A 17,357-nucleotide genomic window follows, 5' to 3' on the forward strand; every position below is an offset into this window, starting at 1 on the left:
AATTATCCAAGAAGAGGCAGTGCAGCCATGCACAACGAGGAAGGAGGCGAGGGAGTCAAACAAGAAGAGAGAAAGCATTCAGTGGTCATTGCTGGAGAAGTAGGAGATGCATTTTAAGATTGACAATTTTGCATGAAAGCAGCACCGGAAGCTTATTGCATTCACACCAGTTTGCAAGAAAAAAAAAATGCATATCATGTCTTACCATCCCAAAATAAATGTACAAAGCTTCCTACAGAGCAGTAAAGCTTTTCACAAACCATCAGTTTAGTTTTTTCCCCTGGATGTTCATAACCTGCAGAGCAAGCTAACAATATAGAACACATAAACCTTTATTTTTTTCTCACTGTTTATTTGTTTACAAGTCATTTATATTGGCAACCTAAATATCTTCTCTGAAAGATTAGCCTAATCTTTACAACTGTTTCCCAATTATGCTAGTATTTACAGGAAGAACAGCTAATCGTTTTAACATTTGCAGTCATGAAAACGTTGCTTTTTAACAGCTCAGTCATTGTTTCAGAAGCAGGTACTTAAAAATGCTCTGCAGCTGAAAGGTCAGAGTTTAACGCCTTTCAACCAGGGTGAAAAAAATAGTTTACATGCTTGTGCTACACATCATATCACTCCATCTTAATTTGTGGCTGTGTGATAAAATCGGACAGAGAGCTGTCTGTATTTCTCCATGTCCATGATTGAATGCACATGGCTTGTCATGGTGCGTTTGCTCATGTCTGAGCAGAACAAGGAGTGTACGACTGGTTTTTATCACCTCTAAAAACGTCCATGTTGTACAACGGAAAGACAAAACATCCGAGAATGTCTCAGAGGAAGGAGGTCACGTTAATCCCAAACTGCACAAGGAGAAAATTGGGGGTTTGACTCTTGATTTGAGGTGCGGTATCAATCCATCCAAAGGCATTCTGCAGACACTATAATAAATTTTCCATCTCTGTGACTTCTCTCATGACCTTCATTTGAATCCTTTGCTTATGGTTTACAATGTTTCACTGACCCAATGAGGTTGACATCTACTTCCTGGGCAGGATGAGGGAGAGTTGGGGAATTCATACGTGGAAAATCTCTGGGAACGCTGGCAGAGGCCCAACCCCGTCCTCCGCAGAGGACACAGTAACCTTTGACCTCATGTAATGGTTACTCTCAAGCATAAATTCACCTCAAAGAGGCAACCTTTAAAAATACGCAGACTTCTTCAGCTACCGGTTGTGCTTGTCCAGTTTGAATTTACAATGCATCCCGCTTTAATTATAGTTCAATAACGTATCCGATGCTTTAAATGTCTCCCCCTGGAGATCCGTTCAACTGCATCTGGAGCGGATCCCACTCTTTTATCCTGCTTACGCTACTGTCCTCGTGTGTATCCGTCATCCAGAGCTTCTCTCCCTACATGGCAAAGGCCAGGATGAGGGCAGCTGTGCTGAAAAACACTCTACTGCGCTCGGATTCTTTCATTTGAATGAAAAAAGATGCTTGCAAATGATAATTTATGCTTTTTGTCGCACTAATTGTTGAGAAAACATAGATATTGCTGAGAGTTTAGGACTTACACTGCAAAGACACAAAATATTACTATGTATTTTTGGTCTAGTTTCTAGTGCAAATATCTTAATGCACCTAAAATAAGACAAAAACTAACTTAAACGTAACTTTTTAGCAAGATATAAGAGCTCAGAAGAAACTGAAGCCTGTAATGGACTTTCCTCAAAGATAACAATCCCACTTGATCCTTTTTCACATATTATATGAAGTATTTCAGGTTTATTGTGACTAATTTATTGTTCCAAATTAGTCCAATGAGGAGTTTAGAGGTAAACTCCTCCTGACTACACTGCAAAAACATAAAATCCTACCAGGATTTTTGGGTCCAGTTGATCTAGTACTCTTGAAGTAAAACAAAACTAACTTAGAAGTAACTTTTCAGCAAGACATAAGAGCTTGTTTTAAGTCAATAATTTCTTATAATTGATTTTAACTAAAGTATTTATACCACTGGTAGATTATTTCACTCATAACGACATTTTTTCCTTGTTATAAGTGAAAAAATCTGCCAATTGAACTAGCACTTTTTCAGGAACTTTAAGTATGTATTTACTTTAAACAAGCTACTATATGTCATGAGGTGCGGTGTGGATGAGTGGTGAGGCAGACGCGATGGAACCAGGTTAGATGAATAATGGTGATTTAATGACAAAAAAGCCAACACAAAGTCCAAAACCAGGCAGCACTGCAGAGTGGAGACCAGGGCTCAACACAGGTAGCACTAGCTATACGAATGGACATCAAGACAGAGACAGCACGCACAAACGACTAGGACCTGACAAGGACGCAGACACACAGGTGGCATTAAATACACAGAGGGTAATCACAGAAACGAGACACACCTGGGAATGATCAAGGGGAGACAAGAAGGCACAGAGACTCAGGGACACAGAAAACTCAGATCACGACACTATATTTTGCTGAAAAGTTACTTATAAGCTAGTTTTGTCTTATTTCAAGTGTACTAAGATATTTACACAAAAACCTAAAATACTTGGTAAAATGTGTTTTTGTTGTGTTGTCAACAGTATCAAATGCTGCCATCAGATCTAAAAGCATAGAGCGCTTCAGGAGATTCTGCAGTTTGGAATAAGTTTTAACCATCATTTGGTTTGAAATAGAAACTATTTGCAGTAGAAACTAGATCAAAAACACTTGGTAAGATTTTGTGTTTGTGTTTATGTCTGTGTGATTCGTTTAGTTTAGTTTCACTTCATGACATGTATATGTTCTTTAGCGTGTGACGTCAGGCAATCCACTTCCCTCCTGAATAACATCTCCTTGCTAAAGTAGACGAAGGTTTTCCAAACGCTCCGTCTGCTGCTTTAAAATCGATGTGGTTGTTTATCATCAGAGGTTTCAGCTTGAGCCGCCGCCGATGCCAAAGTGTATTAATGCATATCTGCTGCAGATGATTGGCTTCTGAACTCTCTGCTAATAATCGGGACGGTCATTTCCGACCTTGGCTGCAGTCAGCATCAGCAGCCAGAATCTCAAAACAGATTAAACTGAGTTTTTCTTTTTCTTATAAGTTAAAATTGTTAGTCTTCATTTGGAAGCAGTAACAACCTAAAGTGTTCACAATACATTGACTGCATAATAATAAGGATAAAACTGAATTTGTGTGGTTTGATTTCTTTTAAATAAGGTTTGAATATTTGCAAGTAAGTATGTGTCCTTAAAAATAAATCCAACCTCAGAAGTTAGAAATAAATCAGCAAAAACTAGTAAAAGATACATTTTAGGGAAGACTAGGAGTTGAGCCACTTCTTGTTTGTTAAAAAAGATTTTTAAAAAAAACAAAACACTGATCATGTTTACACTCATTCTGATTGTTTGAAACAATGGAAAAAATCCTCAAATATATATTATATAAGTTTTTTATTTCTTAAGAAATGTTTTTCAGTCTTGACATGAATTTTGTCTATCATAAGTTTCATAAAAATTGTGCTTAGACCATAAATTTGTTTTATTAATATATATATCATGCTGTGTCTGACCTACAACACGAGGCCATAAACTGACGATCAAAGTGTTGCATTTTAGATTTGGGCACAAATAAAGTCTGAATGGCAGCTTTGAGGAAAGTTGGGCCATTAAACAACTTTTTCTGAAACAGTTAAGTTTCAGGAAAACTCATTCTGATTGTTAGAAGGAATGCACAATTAGGTCTATCACAATAAATAAATCAATTAATCACATGATAAATTAAAACAAGCTCAATCATTTCCATTTGCATGATTTAACTCTCTTTCTACTAAAATTGGTCTTCAGTTTGGTGCTTGCAGAGATGTCTTAATTCTTTTTGTTTGTTGTTTTATTTATTTTGTAAATTTCAAATGTCTTCCAGTTCCAATGTCAAATGTTTATTATAATTTAAAGTTCACTGATCTTTCAGAATGCGTTCTTAACCATTACATTACTTGAAAATGGTCTCAAAGCAACAATATTATCGTTATAAGATCTGGAATAAGTCCAGCAAAATCAGGGCTATAAATATGCAGCTGTAGAAGTTGGCAACCAATCTAAGGTTGAAAACTGGTGCATCTTATCCCAATATTCCCTGTTTCTCTCTTTTTACTACAGGCAGTATAATCAAACACAGAACCAGTCTACTTGGGGGAGAAGAAAATGACTTGTTTGGTACTCACTGTCAAGACACGCAGCACACTCCGTCTGTTTGGTGCCGCAGGGCGTGACGACGCCCTCGCCGGGTGGACACCGCCTGCAGCATTCTCCGCTGGTCGTGTTCTCGCCCGACGGACAGCTGAGCTGAGAGGCCACAGCTCCGGCCTGCGATTCAAGAGAAAGCAAATGAGCGCTTACTTCCATTCAGCTGTGCACGCAAATGCTTATCACTTTAAAAAGTTGATGCATTTGTTTGCAAAATGCAAAGGTTTGTGTTGCTTATCAAAAGAAAGTGCAATTATTGTGCAAATTAAAATATTTTTCCAATATTTTAGGGCGTATGTGTTAAACTCAGGGCTAAATCCGGCCCGTCAGAGCTTTGTATGTGGCCCTCTAGATTCTTAACACTAAGTGTGCTTAAATATTATGTTATCAATCAAATCAATGCAGTTTTTCTCTTGTTTACTGCCAAATTATATCAGTCAGATTTGTCTTGAAAAATTGTCTCGTTACAAGTAAATATATCTGCCAGTGAAATTAGGACTTTTCCAGCAAATTTTAAGGAATTATTTAGTTAAAACAAGCTCCTGTATCTTGCTGATAAGTTACTTGTAAGTTAGTTTTGTCTCAATCCAAATTTACTAAGATATTTGCACTAGAAATGAAAGTAAAAATACTTGGCAAGAGAAAGCAGAAACAATGCTCTTTCTCTCTCCCTCTCTTTTCATTCCATTTCTTTCTCTCTAACAAACTTATTTTTGGAATTTCCTTTGATAAATTTAGGATCTGAAGAGATATCAGTCCTTATGCAGTCGGATAAGGGCTTGGAATAGAAATGAACAAAAAAAAAAACTGGAAAACTTTCAGCTTCTTTCTCACTTTCCCATGATCTTGTGAAAAACAAGACTGCTTATCTTCATCTGGCTTCTAAACAAAGTCGAGACAATCAGGAAAAGAAAACCACACTGGGGTTGGAAAGGTTACGACCTCAAGGCAAACAATGTTTTATAGCAAAATCGTGATAAAAATGTATTAGCAGGCATATTTTACCTGCTGATACATTTTTTGAGTGCTTTCCTACTTGAATTTAACCTGTTTGAGTCCTTAGGTTATTGCAAGTGTCGGGTCTTAAAGGGTTAATGACCCACCATCCCTCTGGCTGGCTCTGAGTTTGAATATTTACACGTGTAAGTGAGAAGCTGGTTATCAATGAACGCAACACATCCATGCAAAGTGAAGTCACTGTGTTTTCTTCAGAGACTAACCTGAGGTGTTTGTGCACAAAGCCACTTTGCTCCAATCTTGAAATTCCCACGTTTATATAAAAAAATTAATCTGCGATCTGTAAAAAAAAAAAAAATGGTATCACACCACCAAATGTTTCTCGCACCACCTCTTAGTTTTTCCATCTCTTATCCAACGAACGCCTTTATCATTTGGAGAAACTTGATTAGAGCGGTGATAAGTTTCAAACTAAATCAGATTCACTGATACTCTACAGCAGGGAGGTTTTCCAAACTTTTCTTTAAAAAAAAAAAAGTTAGTTGTTTAGTTTTTTTTCTCCTTTTGGAGGATAGGAATGTTATTCACTCCGAAACGTTAAAAGGATTTTGCACACTGGCTGTGCTAAGAGACACGTTTTGGACTCTCCTGCTCTACAGTTACACTTCAGGCCAGCATTTATCAGCATCAGCTTCCCAAAGCGTCTCCAACTCTCCATAAATCAGAGCAGAAACTGTTTTTAAGCATCATGTGATTCGGCTTGTTTCCTACTGGGACGGAGTTGAGTTGGATTGTCGCTGGTTACATTTACTCAGTTATATTTACTCGAGTAACTATTTGAACAAATGTACTTTTAAGAGTATTATGCGGTACTTTTTACTTAATTTTATTATGACGTATTGCTACTCTTGAGTAAAGTCTTGGGATTTTCTAACCACTGAGTGAAAAACAAACATGTTTTAACTAAAACCTCACCAGACAGACACACACCTGCAGTTTTTGTTAAAGTTACATAACTTTAAAAAAAAAAAAAAAAAAAAACAGATTTGGAAATGTTTTCTCTTACGTGATTTCGTTATTTTTTGTTACTTACACGAGTTAGTTATTTTTTGTCCCTAAAATATCAAAATTTCCATTTAACTTTATATTTTGTTTATCTGATTATGTAACTTGAGTAGACATTTTACCAAATACTTTTTTTTACCCTTACTTCATTTCTTGGATGGCTACCTTTTACTTTGACTCGAGTAAAAATACTTTGAAGCGGTGCTGCTTCTACGCGAGTACAGATTTTGGGTTCTCCACCCACCTACGATCATGAGAGAGTTTAGCGCCGTTTAAAGGGATGTGCGCACACATGCAGGTTTTGAGCGAAGGAGGTACGCCCTGTGTAAATCGTCAGGGTTCAGGTGTGTGAGGAATGCGGCTGACGGGAGAGCGAGGACCGAGCGTTACTTCAGACTCCTCTGAGTCAGCTGACGAGTTTCTGAAGCCGTGTGAGCAAGAGAGCAAACTCAAACACCGCGCCTGACCTCACATGGTTCACCTTGGACATTCGCCCTCCAACATTCTCCTTCTGGTCAAGAATCTGTCATTGAGTTTGTGGAAATTGATGGAGATCTATTAACTTTAAAAAATTCATTTAATTTTTGGCCATATCAAAAATTGGAATGTTCTTAAAGAGCCAGTTTGCCTGAATGTATTGATAAAACACATTAAACTGTTGAAATACTAATAAAAAGATAATTTTGTGGGTTTTTTGTTTGTTTTTTGAAACACCAACTCACAGATATGGTGGTGCTAATTTAGAAATATATGTAAGGAATTATGATATTTGCGCTAATGTACTGTATGTTACTCGCTGTGTCGATCACAGACTATAACTTGACATCAAGGCTGGAGCAGCAGGCGATTAAACCCAATGTTTCTGACCGATATTTGAGAAAATAAATGTCAACAAAATCTGAAAAAAGTTGGATTTTGTGTGAATTTTGAAGATTTGTGGAAAAAGTGGAGAGACTTATTGCTATAATCTGGAGTCCAGAGGGCCACATGAAAAGCTGCAGTGGGCCAGATTTGGCCCCCGGGCCTTGAGTTTGAAATTGTTTTACACAATGACCATGCCATATTATGTAGTAAATAAAAATTATCATTGAAAAGATTTCTTGTATTTTTACTTTTTTGTCAGAAAAAATTAATTGAGTTAATACAGAAAAGCCAATAATTTATTTAATAAAGTTTCAGTGTAACTTTTATAAAAATTCTAATTTTCATTATGTCTTGACAGTAAATTATGAGTCTGATCATCTGTGAAAGCCAAACCCAATTGTCTGTGTTGAAAATATAATTAAGCAATATGAATTAACTGTCTTCTTTTTGTAATACTGACCTGTGCAATTAAGAGATTACTTAAACAGAACCTTCCTGACAGCATGAAGCAATCGACACACGATGCCCTGAACCATAAGAATCCAGAAAACTGCTCTCTATGTCTGAAAAAGCTAAATTTCTAGAGATTTGAGTGTAAATCACAACAAGAGGAATTATTCACAAATGGAGAAACCCTGGAGCTGTCATGAGTTTGGAAATGTTTTGCAGTAAAACCCAAATGCAGGAGACGGAAGCGGCCAGTGAATATGAAAATGTTATAAAGAATATGAAAAGACAAACTTACAAAAACCAAAGGGAGCCAAGGCAAAAACACAAAAACCAAAAGTAAATGTAAAAAGATCCAGCAAGTGGAACACGAGGAAGTGAAGGTTGTAGACATGAGGATCCAGCAAGTAGTGGCTGAGAATGAGAGGCTTAGGGAGCTTAACAAAAGGCCTGAGCTGATGAGCTGATTGATTCCAGATGCAGGAGAGAAAGTGGCACAGGGAAACAAGAAGTTACTTAAGAGTAACTTAGACCAGGGGTCCCCAAACTCGGTCGGGGAGGGCCGGCATCCTGCATGTTTTAGTTCTCTCCCTGGTTTAATGCACCTGGATCCAATGATGGCTCGTTAGAAGGCCTATAGGCCTTATAAGAAGAACATTGACATGCTGAAAAGCTTGTTACTACCACCAGGGAGAGAACTAAAACGTGCAGGATGCCGGCCCTCCAGGACCGCGTTTGGGGACCTCTGACTTAGACTAAAGCAGTGTTTCTCAATTCCGGTCCTCAGGCCCCCCTGCCCTGCATGTTTTAGGTGTTTCCCTTCTGCTACACACCTGGATTGAATCTATGGGTGATCAACAGGTTTCTGCAGCACTTGATGGTCATGCAATCATTTGAATCAGCTGTTCTGGAATAGAGGCACATCTAAAACATGCAGAGCAGGGAGGCCTGAGGACTGGAATTGAGAAGCGCTGGACTGAAGACACATGATAAACTAGAACAACAGAAAATAGCTAGAAACAAGAAAAAAACAGAACTAGAATCACTGAGGAAGAACAGAAGTGGAAAAAAGGCAAAAGTAGAAAAAAATAAGGACCAGCAAAAGTGATAAAAATTCAAAACTGGAACAGTGCTTAGCCAACCAAAGTTACTCGAATAGCACATCAGTTAATCATAAAAAACAAGAAGAACAAATAAGGCGACATCACAAATGTAAAAAATAAATTAATTAAACAACAGCAAAACAGTCAAAACCGATGGAGTTGGTCGGCTAAGCTGCTTGTGGAGCAGAACATCTTTCTGATCTCTACCTTTTATTACAAATCATTTTTGCAAACTCAGTTATTAGGCTTAGGGTGCAATTATTTGATCCCTTAGGGTTAGGTTGGTTTATATTCCCTCAGGTTAAATCTGCAGTGGGGGAAAACCTGAACATAGTAATTTTTTATACAGCATTTAGAACCTCAGAGATGCTTCTTGTCTCCCACAAATTGTTCAAAACCGCAAGACATGCTGTGCCTCACTATTACACTCCACAAAAGCAGCCATTAAAATGTAAATCAAGCCCACCTGCTGCGTGCTTCCCCTTTTCTGCCCCCCTAATTTAACGCACCCGCCCTTCGACAGACACACGCCTCCGCTCATACCTCCCGTGATCTGAACAAACCCGTTTTAAAATGACACCTGGAGTGATTCCAGTGTTTGGCATTTGCTTATTTATTTTTCTCTCTCTCTCTTTCTCTCTCTTCGACTCGTTTTTAGCTCCAGGTGTCGGTGCAACAAAACACCGGCTCAAAGACGAGATTAAAACGCATCAGCTGGCTAAAATCTGATGAATGGTGCAAAGAGATTATTTTAGGTTGGCATTTGAGCACATGGCGTGTGAAATGGAAGAAAAAATTATTTTTAACAAGCCTTTTTGGCAAGTCGAAGCTCGACTTTCATGCTTCCATAAGCTGGTTTTAATGTGAAGTCCCTGAAGATGGAACAAATTGTACACTGGTGATAAATATGAAGGCTGAAATAAACGCTCTATCAGATCTCAACACGGTTTTATTGCTCTAATGGACCTGACTGCTCCGCTCAGGGTTAACCTCAGGACTTGTTGTAAACCAATATGTCAAACCTCAATTTAAGAGGCTTTGAAGGCCTTCAAAATGTAACTTTTTGGGGGAATAAAACACTTTTAGGAGTATTTTACTATGCTTTACTTTTTACTTTTACTTGAGTAATTTTATTATTAAGTATCTCTACTTTTACTTGAGTAAAATTTCTGGATTCTCTACCCAGAGTGAAAAACAAAGCTAAAATTTAGACACACACTTGCAGTTTTTGCTAAAGTTTCATAAATTTAATATTAAAAGAAACCGATTAGATTTTTTTTTCTTTTGCCTGATTTTGTTATTTTTTGTTACTTAAATAAATAATTGTAATTTTCATTGACAAAATACCAAAAATGTCCACTTAACTTTACATTTTGTCTGTCTGATGATGTAATTTTTACATTTTAGATACTCAGTACTTGAGTAAACTTTTTTTTACCAAATACTTTTTTACTCTTACTTTAGTAATTTCTTGGATGGATACTTTTGCTTTTACTTGAGTACAAATATTTTTGAAATAGTACTACTATAATACTACTATTTCAAAGTAGCACTGTTTGGGCACTGTTTGGACACTGCCCACCTCTGCCTATAAAAACCTCATTTTGTATTTTTTAAGCTAGAAATTTTTTAAAAATAATTTTCTTTTGAATAATGCAAGTGAAGTTTGATTAGCACAATCAGGTATTTTAGCTTTTGACTACAGATAAGCAAATGTCCAGGTTCCTTTAAAAACTGTGAAATGACTCAATGGGTTGAACAAACTGGAGGCTGAACTACATTTCTGCAGAAAAAAGTTATTACTGAAAACACTTACAGCCCATTAAACAGTTTTAAGTGTACTCAATGTGCTAATATCAGTATATGTTATACTGATTCTAATGATGTTATACAGAGACTTGGAATGAGGAAATGCAAAAGAGGACAAATATTACTGTTGACCCTTTCTTCTTCAGAGCAGAAAACTGTTGTTTTTACTTGTTATGAGTAACCTCAGCCCAGACTGTGTATGCATTATGTCACTGACAGGAATTAGACATGCAACCTCCAAGCACTACGAATCTACGAACATCTTTGATTTTGCTAGTAACAGCAATAACAAGAAAATTGCTCAAAATCATGAGTAGAATTATTTCTGTTTAAAGTGGGTTGTTCCTTTCCACTGTCGCCACATGCTTGCTTAGGATGAGTACCTGCTGCACGACTGGCTCCGCTTTTTTTCTTTACCAATAACTGACGCCACATGGCAAACTAACTTTTCTTACAACATTTGTAAGAAAATGTAGAGTCGAGTATTTAGGCTGCATCCGTGTTTATTAGATTGGATGACTGACATTTTAAGCAAAATGATATATTTGAAATTTAGCAGACAGCAGTACAGCAGCTTGGTACCGATTCATCGTGGGCACCAGCTTAGTCAAACAGTGCTGTGGAACGCCAACCCATTCTTCAAGCACAAGTTGATTAAAAATGGACATTTATCTACTTTTCACTTCCAAATTCTGGAGGCAATGTGTGATAAAAATGCTCTGCTGGGGCGTTTTTCAGTCAGTGAGTTGCCACCCCGCAGCATCATACTGCCTCCACTAAATGTTCCTGGACACTGATAAATTGTTTTATAAGTTTTTTATGAATTAATTTTCCTAACACTGAAAAAAAGAAAACAACTGAGTTACAAATAATCAAATTAAATTAATCCAAGTAAATATGTTGGATTAACTTAATCCAACATTAACATATTGGACTAATGTATATGTTATATAACATAAGTTGTCATGTTAAATAAATGTAAATAAATTAAGCTTGACACACTAAATTTGATTGCATGTAACAAATTAACTCGTTTTTTTTAAAGTTTGAGTTCCTTTCTCTTTTTTCAGCACAATTTAAGAGAAAATCAACAAGTTTTTCAACAAGACAAGAAACAATGTTGAAGAAATCAACTAATTAGCCTTTTTTTAACTGTATCTTAAACAAATTTAAGATACAATTAAGAACACAGCAAATTAATAATCAGAGTTGTCAACATCTTCTGCTGTCATCTTTTCACACGTTTGTTTTTTATGTACATTTTAGCTAGTATATTTTGTAATTGTTATTTTGTTCATGTAATGATAAAGTTTTATTTTTATTCCTTTGGTTTTTACCATCTGGTGAAAAATAGCCTTCAGGCTAACTCTCTAATACTTACAGATCGCAATAAATAAAAAAATTTAATTACTTTTTCTAAAAAAAGAAGAGTGAAAACAAATTTTCTTACTTTTTGTGCCTGCTTAATTTTTTAAAAAACACATATTCCTTGTAAAATAAATGTTTTATGATGTTGAGTTGAATTTAAAACCAAGCAGAAGTCCTATATGTCAAACGAACAATGCTGAATCATCACTTCTTAAACAGAGGAAGGGAGAAGCAGAACGAGGATAAGATGGAGAGTGGCAGACGAAGGGAGGAGAGGAAGATTGAGGAGGATGAGGACGAGGAGGAAGAGTGGTCCAGTACCTATCAATATTGCATGTGCTGAGCCAGCAGGGGATGCATAGCCATTAGTGGGAGCAGCTGTCATGTGCTGGTGATGTAGCGGGCTCCTAAATCAGGACCCGGACAAACTCATGGAACCCACCGACCATTGCTTTCAGAAACTGAAAAAGTTATCCCCTCCTTTAACCTCGAGGTAAATCACAGGTATTATATAACTGTCAAGCTGGGCTTCCTCTTGAATTCCCCTCATGTTTGGAGAGCCTCTTGCTCCTGTTTTGACTCTTGTGTAAGTTTTGATATGAGGTCATGTGACTCTGGACAAACAGAAAAGCTCCTTGTATAGTAGACCATTTTTGGAGTGGCAAAAAGTGAATAAATCAGGTCCCCGGTTTTGTCCTCCCCTCTGCGGGCGCACATGTAACTGAGACCGGTGGAGAGCTACAGCTCCATGCAGCAGTCGGAGCTATAAAGTGTCAACCTGAATGACTGCTCGGCTGCATGCATCCGTCCTGCTACTGCACTGTCCAGCGCCAGAAACAAGACAGGTGCAAGGCGGAGAAAGCCAGAACAAAAGCAACGATTTGTGAGACTTTATCGCTAAACTGAGGGATTTTAAGGAAATGCAGTGATTTTGGTAATCTTAGATCAATAAAAGGGGGGGGGAACTGTCTTATAAACATATATAAAAACTTTTATCAAAACAAATAAAGGTTTAACATGTTTGACGCACAAAATTTGCACAAAAAGTGTCACTCACCAGTCCAAGTAAGGCTGCTATTAAAACCAATTTCATCCTGTATCTCCTTTGCATATTTCTAGAAGCGTCGGCAATCAGATGCAAGATCGACGGAGGGTGAAGTCTCAGCAACTTATTGGTGAAGGAATCACGGCTGTCATTGCTGCGCGATTCTTTCTTGGTTTGTTGTCAGAGAGACGAGGAGGAGGAGAGAAACTCTCCAAATGGCAAGTCGCTTAGAAAAAAAAACAACAAAAGTAGCTCAGTTTTTAAAGCGCCCCCTGCGCGTAGCTACAATCCAGTTTGAGGGTCCAGATGACGGTGAGGATGACCCATCGGGGGTTGTTCTGGTTGTGTGCGCTTTTCTTCCGCCGGGTTTGGCTGAAGCGCGTCGGCTCCGCTCGGGGAAGCAGTAGCGCCCGTTTCCACGCCCACTCTGCGCACACACAGCTGGACACAGCGTGTTCTATCTTTAACCACTCCAATTACGCTCCAGGACGCTGCTGTTGTGTAGCACAAGGCCGATTAGCTACACCTGTTGGTTAGTGCATTTTGATTTTTTTAGAGAAAACAAAAACTTACAAGTAACTTTTCAGGAGCTTGTTTTCATCAATAAATCCTTAATCCTTAAATAAATACTTTAGTTTGATGTTGGCTCCATAAGAGCCTCACAATTATTTGCCTTGATTTTGAGCCATTCCTTGTGTCAGAACTGGTGAACAGAGTCAAGTCTGTGCACATATTTGCTTTGAGACTCAGCCGGCCCAAGGCATAAGAGAACTAAACAGCTGCCAACAGTCCCCAGACCTTCAAGGACCTGCCATAAATGCTTCACTTATAACACAGACCACAGATGTAGAATTGTAACATTTGTTTATTGAGAAAGACAATGCAATAAAATCAGATTTTAACAGTTTTGGTGTAGATAAATTTAAGGATTTTAAATTGATTACTAAAAGTGCAAAGCTTTTTGAGTTAAATAGCTTCTTCTTTCCTGATTGGCCCTTCAGCCCATGTTGGTGTCGGCCATGTTTCACTGGATAATGACCCTGTTTTAATCAGTTTCAGCCAATATCTTAATAAAGTTTTTCCTTTGGTCTGTGGTGCTCATGTTGCACATGAAAACACATTCCTATCTCCGCTGGACGTTCCCAGGCTGTTTATGCTTGAACAGATGAATGTGACATCTTCAGGTACCTGGAAATTGTCCCCAAGTATGAACCAGACGTGTAAAGGTACACAATTCCCTGCCTGTCATCTTTTGTTATTTGATACTTCTATAATGTCTCAGAAGGAAACCGTTGAAATAAATCCATCTGCGTGTCTCCAGTTAACTCAAATAATGTGAATGAAAGGGGAAAAGTTACATCTGATTTAATGTCAGATGGGGCTCTTTTAAACCAGTGTATGTAAATATCTGGTTTCAGCTGAATGTATAATGTTTCCAGTCCTTCAAAGGAAGCAATCAGCCTGTGGCAAAGCTGCGGTTCTAAAGCAACCAGGTTGCTATAACAGCAGCTGTACTGTTGGTTCTGGTCTCTCTCATCTTCCCCATGATGAACCTCTCCAGAGTATCAAACTCAAGGCCCGTGGGCCAAATCTGGCCCACCATAGCTGTTTATGTGGCCCTTTAGATTCTAGACTAAACACTAAGTGTGTTTAAATATTATGTTATCAATCAAATAAATTCACTTTTTATCTGTTTACTGCCAGATTATATCAATCAGTCCCTCTACTTTCCTGAAAATTATTGTGGACCTTCACGCAAAATCAGCAGATTCACACACTTTTTGGCGCTAATACATAATTCGGAGTTTATTGCAGATTTTTTCTCAAAAATCATCAAAACCTCTTACTTGTGCTAAACAGCTGCCTCAACCTTAATTTATGTCAGATTATAGTCCATGATCTGTACAGCGAGTAATAAAAAGTCACATTTACTGTCATAAATAAGTACAAATATTTCCAAATTAGTACCACAAACACTTTGATTTTTTTTTTTTTATTTTGCAAAAAATCACAAAAAGTATCACAAAATCCTGGAGGAACTGATGAAAAGATATTCAATAATATAATTAAATTTTAAGAATTCATTGATACTTTAACAGTTTGCGAATAGGTTTTATCAATACCTTCTGGCACAACCGGCCCTTTAAGAGCATTCATGATCTTGATTTGGCCCAAAATGAAAATGAGTTTGGGGTTTAGTCCAGGACAGTTTGCTGGCTCTTCAAACACATTGAATTCCCAGTTATTAAAGTAGATTTTGCAACTTTTGGCAGAGCAGGTGCCAAGACTTGCTAAAAAATAAAATTAGCATATCAATCAGGGAAGCATAAAGGTATCCAAGATATCTGACATAAGATTTGATCAAACAAGGTGAACCAACACTAACAGATAACATCACTGCTGACAATGGATGCTTTTTTAGCAGAGTTTTACCTTCCACTCAACTTCCCTTTAATATTTTGGGTGCACCACTTTGTGAATAGCCAGCTACTTTGGAAATAAACAACTTGTGACTTACATTTTTTGTGGGTGTCTATAACTCTCTGGAGGAAAATTCTTATTTTATTAAGAAAAAGATTTAAGTAAACTGAACCAATGATCTTTTTTTAATAGGTAACTTAGTCTTCATTTACTCAGCAATAAGCTAGAGAAACATACTCCACTGCATATTCATACAAGACTGGAAAGATATTTTAGTTTTTAGTTCTTGCTGCTCTGCCATTTCTACCGCTCTGGGCTACCGCCCATATGACCCATATCAAAACCCGACACTTTTGAAGCAAACTTTCACAATTAATCTGTTTCTGTTTCCTTTTCTTGTACTCGGTATGTTAGCGATGTTTAGTGCCTGTTCCCAAATAACAGAGCTCTTTCTCACTGCTTTTCAAAAAGAATTTCCACCTATTTTTCTCTTTTATTATACAAATTTCAATAATTTACAAGAAGTTGAAGGAGTTGACACCTGATGTGGATTATTGGCCGCCTCTGATAATTATATTCGGCTTTGAGCTGTAAGGGTCACTAAGTTCACTGACTGTTTATACATTTGGTTATAAACAGCAAAATGTAACAGTTGTTTTTCACGTGTTGTAACTGCTCTGTAGGATTTTATGCTCCGAAAGCCTCTAGCAAAATGAATGTAAAAACTTGTTTTATGGCTGCACTTCAAACTTTTGAAGGGTTTGGATGTTGTTCTACATCCTAACAGGCCCAAACTTGTTGGTATTCATCGATAATGAGTTATGTTGCGATGACAGATTTCATTATAGAGTATTACTCAAGTGATATATCATTTCTAATTTTTTGCTTCTTTTTTTTTTTTGCATAGTTCTACATATTACTAACAAATAAATGCAAGCTCAGTCAGACTGTTGTGTGAATGTTTTACAACCGCAAAGGGGGCTCCATGTTTCAAAAGAAAAACCGAGACATCATATAGCAACTTAGTGTTTATGTAAGCACTGTAAAACAATTTAAGGTCGTTTAACTTTAAAATGAAAGTCCACCTGCTGCCTTGAAAATGCAATTAAAGTGAACAACAAAATTCTTTTGGTTTTAACTCAGAAATTAAAGTTCATGAAACAAAGAGTCTAAGCAATGTTTTTAAAGTTCATTCATCTTGAATTGTTTTAACTTAATGCTACAATTTCAACCAAATAATTATTTCAAAATATGCACTAAAAAACTACCCTAAGCTAGTCAAAGAGCACACACTTCTGTATTATTTTCATTAAAATAAACATTTGCATTAACTAATAACTCACAAGAGTCAGGAGACAAAAACGTGCCGCTAAGCACTCTGGGAAAAAAGTTCCCACTCCTGTCTTTTGCTTCTTTCATTTTTTTTAAGTGCAAACCTAAAAACTCTAGTTTATTAAACAAAATTACTAAAAGTTAACACAACTTATTACTGTAAGTTTATTTTTCACAAACTCACACATTTAGGTTCGAGATCTAAAACTCACTAAATTTATTTGACTTAGAGAGTAGAAGATAGTAGTCACAACTAAATGTGGCTCAAATGTTTTACAGTGAGTAGTCATTGTCATAAGATCATAACAAGACGAAGAAAGCTAAGAAAGAGGAAAGCGCAACTAATTTCAGAGGCCTTTTGGTGCAGAATTATGATCAGGGTGCAGCTGTGAGGAGAGAGCAGAAGGCAGAGTGAGGGAGAGAAAGAGATGGAGGAGCAAGGTGAAGTAAGCAAACTGGGAAACAGGAAAAAGCTATTTTCCATATGCAGGCCCTTAATTTAAAAGGACCAAAGAATAACAAAACACAAGAAATAAATAAACATGATCTAACTAAAAGATCGGACTGACCTAAAGTAAGATAGAAACAGAAGTTAATCTGATCAAAACAAAACAGGGAAAAAGAAAACAAAGACTAACTAAGGTCAAACAGACAACAAAAAATCTAAACTAGAAACTCAGGAAAACGCAAAACAACACAAGATTTTGACAGAG

At 37.1% G+C, this 17,357-nt stretch overlaps 1 protein-coding gene across 1 annotated transcript in view; it reads right to left on the bottom strand.

Moving 5' to 3' along the window:
- Nucleotides 1-13,312, bottom strand: part of ngfrb (nerve growth factor receptor b) — a 38,970-nt gene extending 25,658 nt beyond the window's left edge. The window contains exons 1-2 of the mRNA XM_028029903.1: nucleotides 12,904-13,312; nucleotides 4,212-4,353 (exon numbers count right to left, since the gene is read on the bottom strand). Coding sequence (XP_027885704.1) covers nucleotides 4,212-4,353; nucleotides 12,904-12,957 — 196 coding nt within the window. The 5' untranslated portion in view covers nucleotides 12,958-13,312. The remainder of the gene's footprint in view (nucleotides 1-4,211; nucleotides 4,354-12,903) is intronic.
- Between the last annotated feature and the right edge of the window lie 4,045 nt (nucleotides 13,313-17,357).

This window comes from Xiphophorus couchianus, chromosome 10 (genome assembly GCF_001444195.1).
Source record: "Xiphophorus couchianus chromosome 10, X_couchianus-1.0, whole genome shotgun sequence".
NCBI classification, from domain to species: domain Eukaryota; kingdom Metazoa; phylum Chordata; class Actinopteri; order Cyprinodontiformes; family Poeciliidae; genus Xiphophorus; species Xiphophorus couchianus.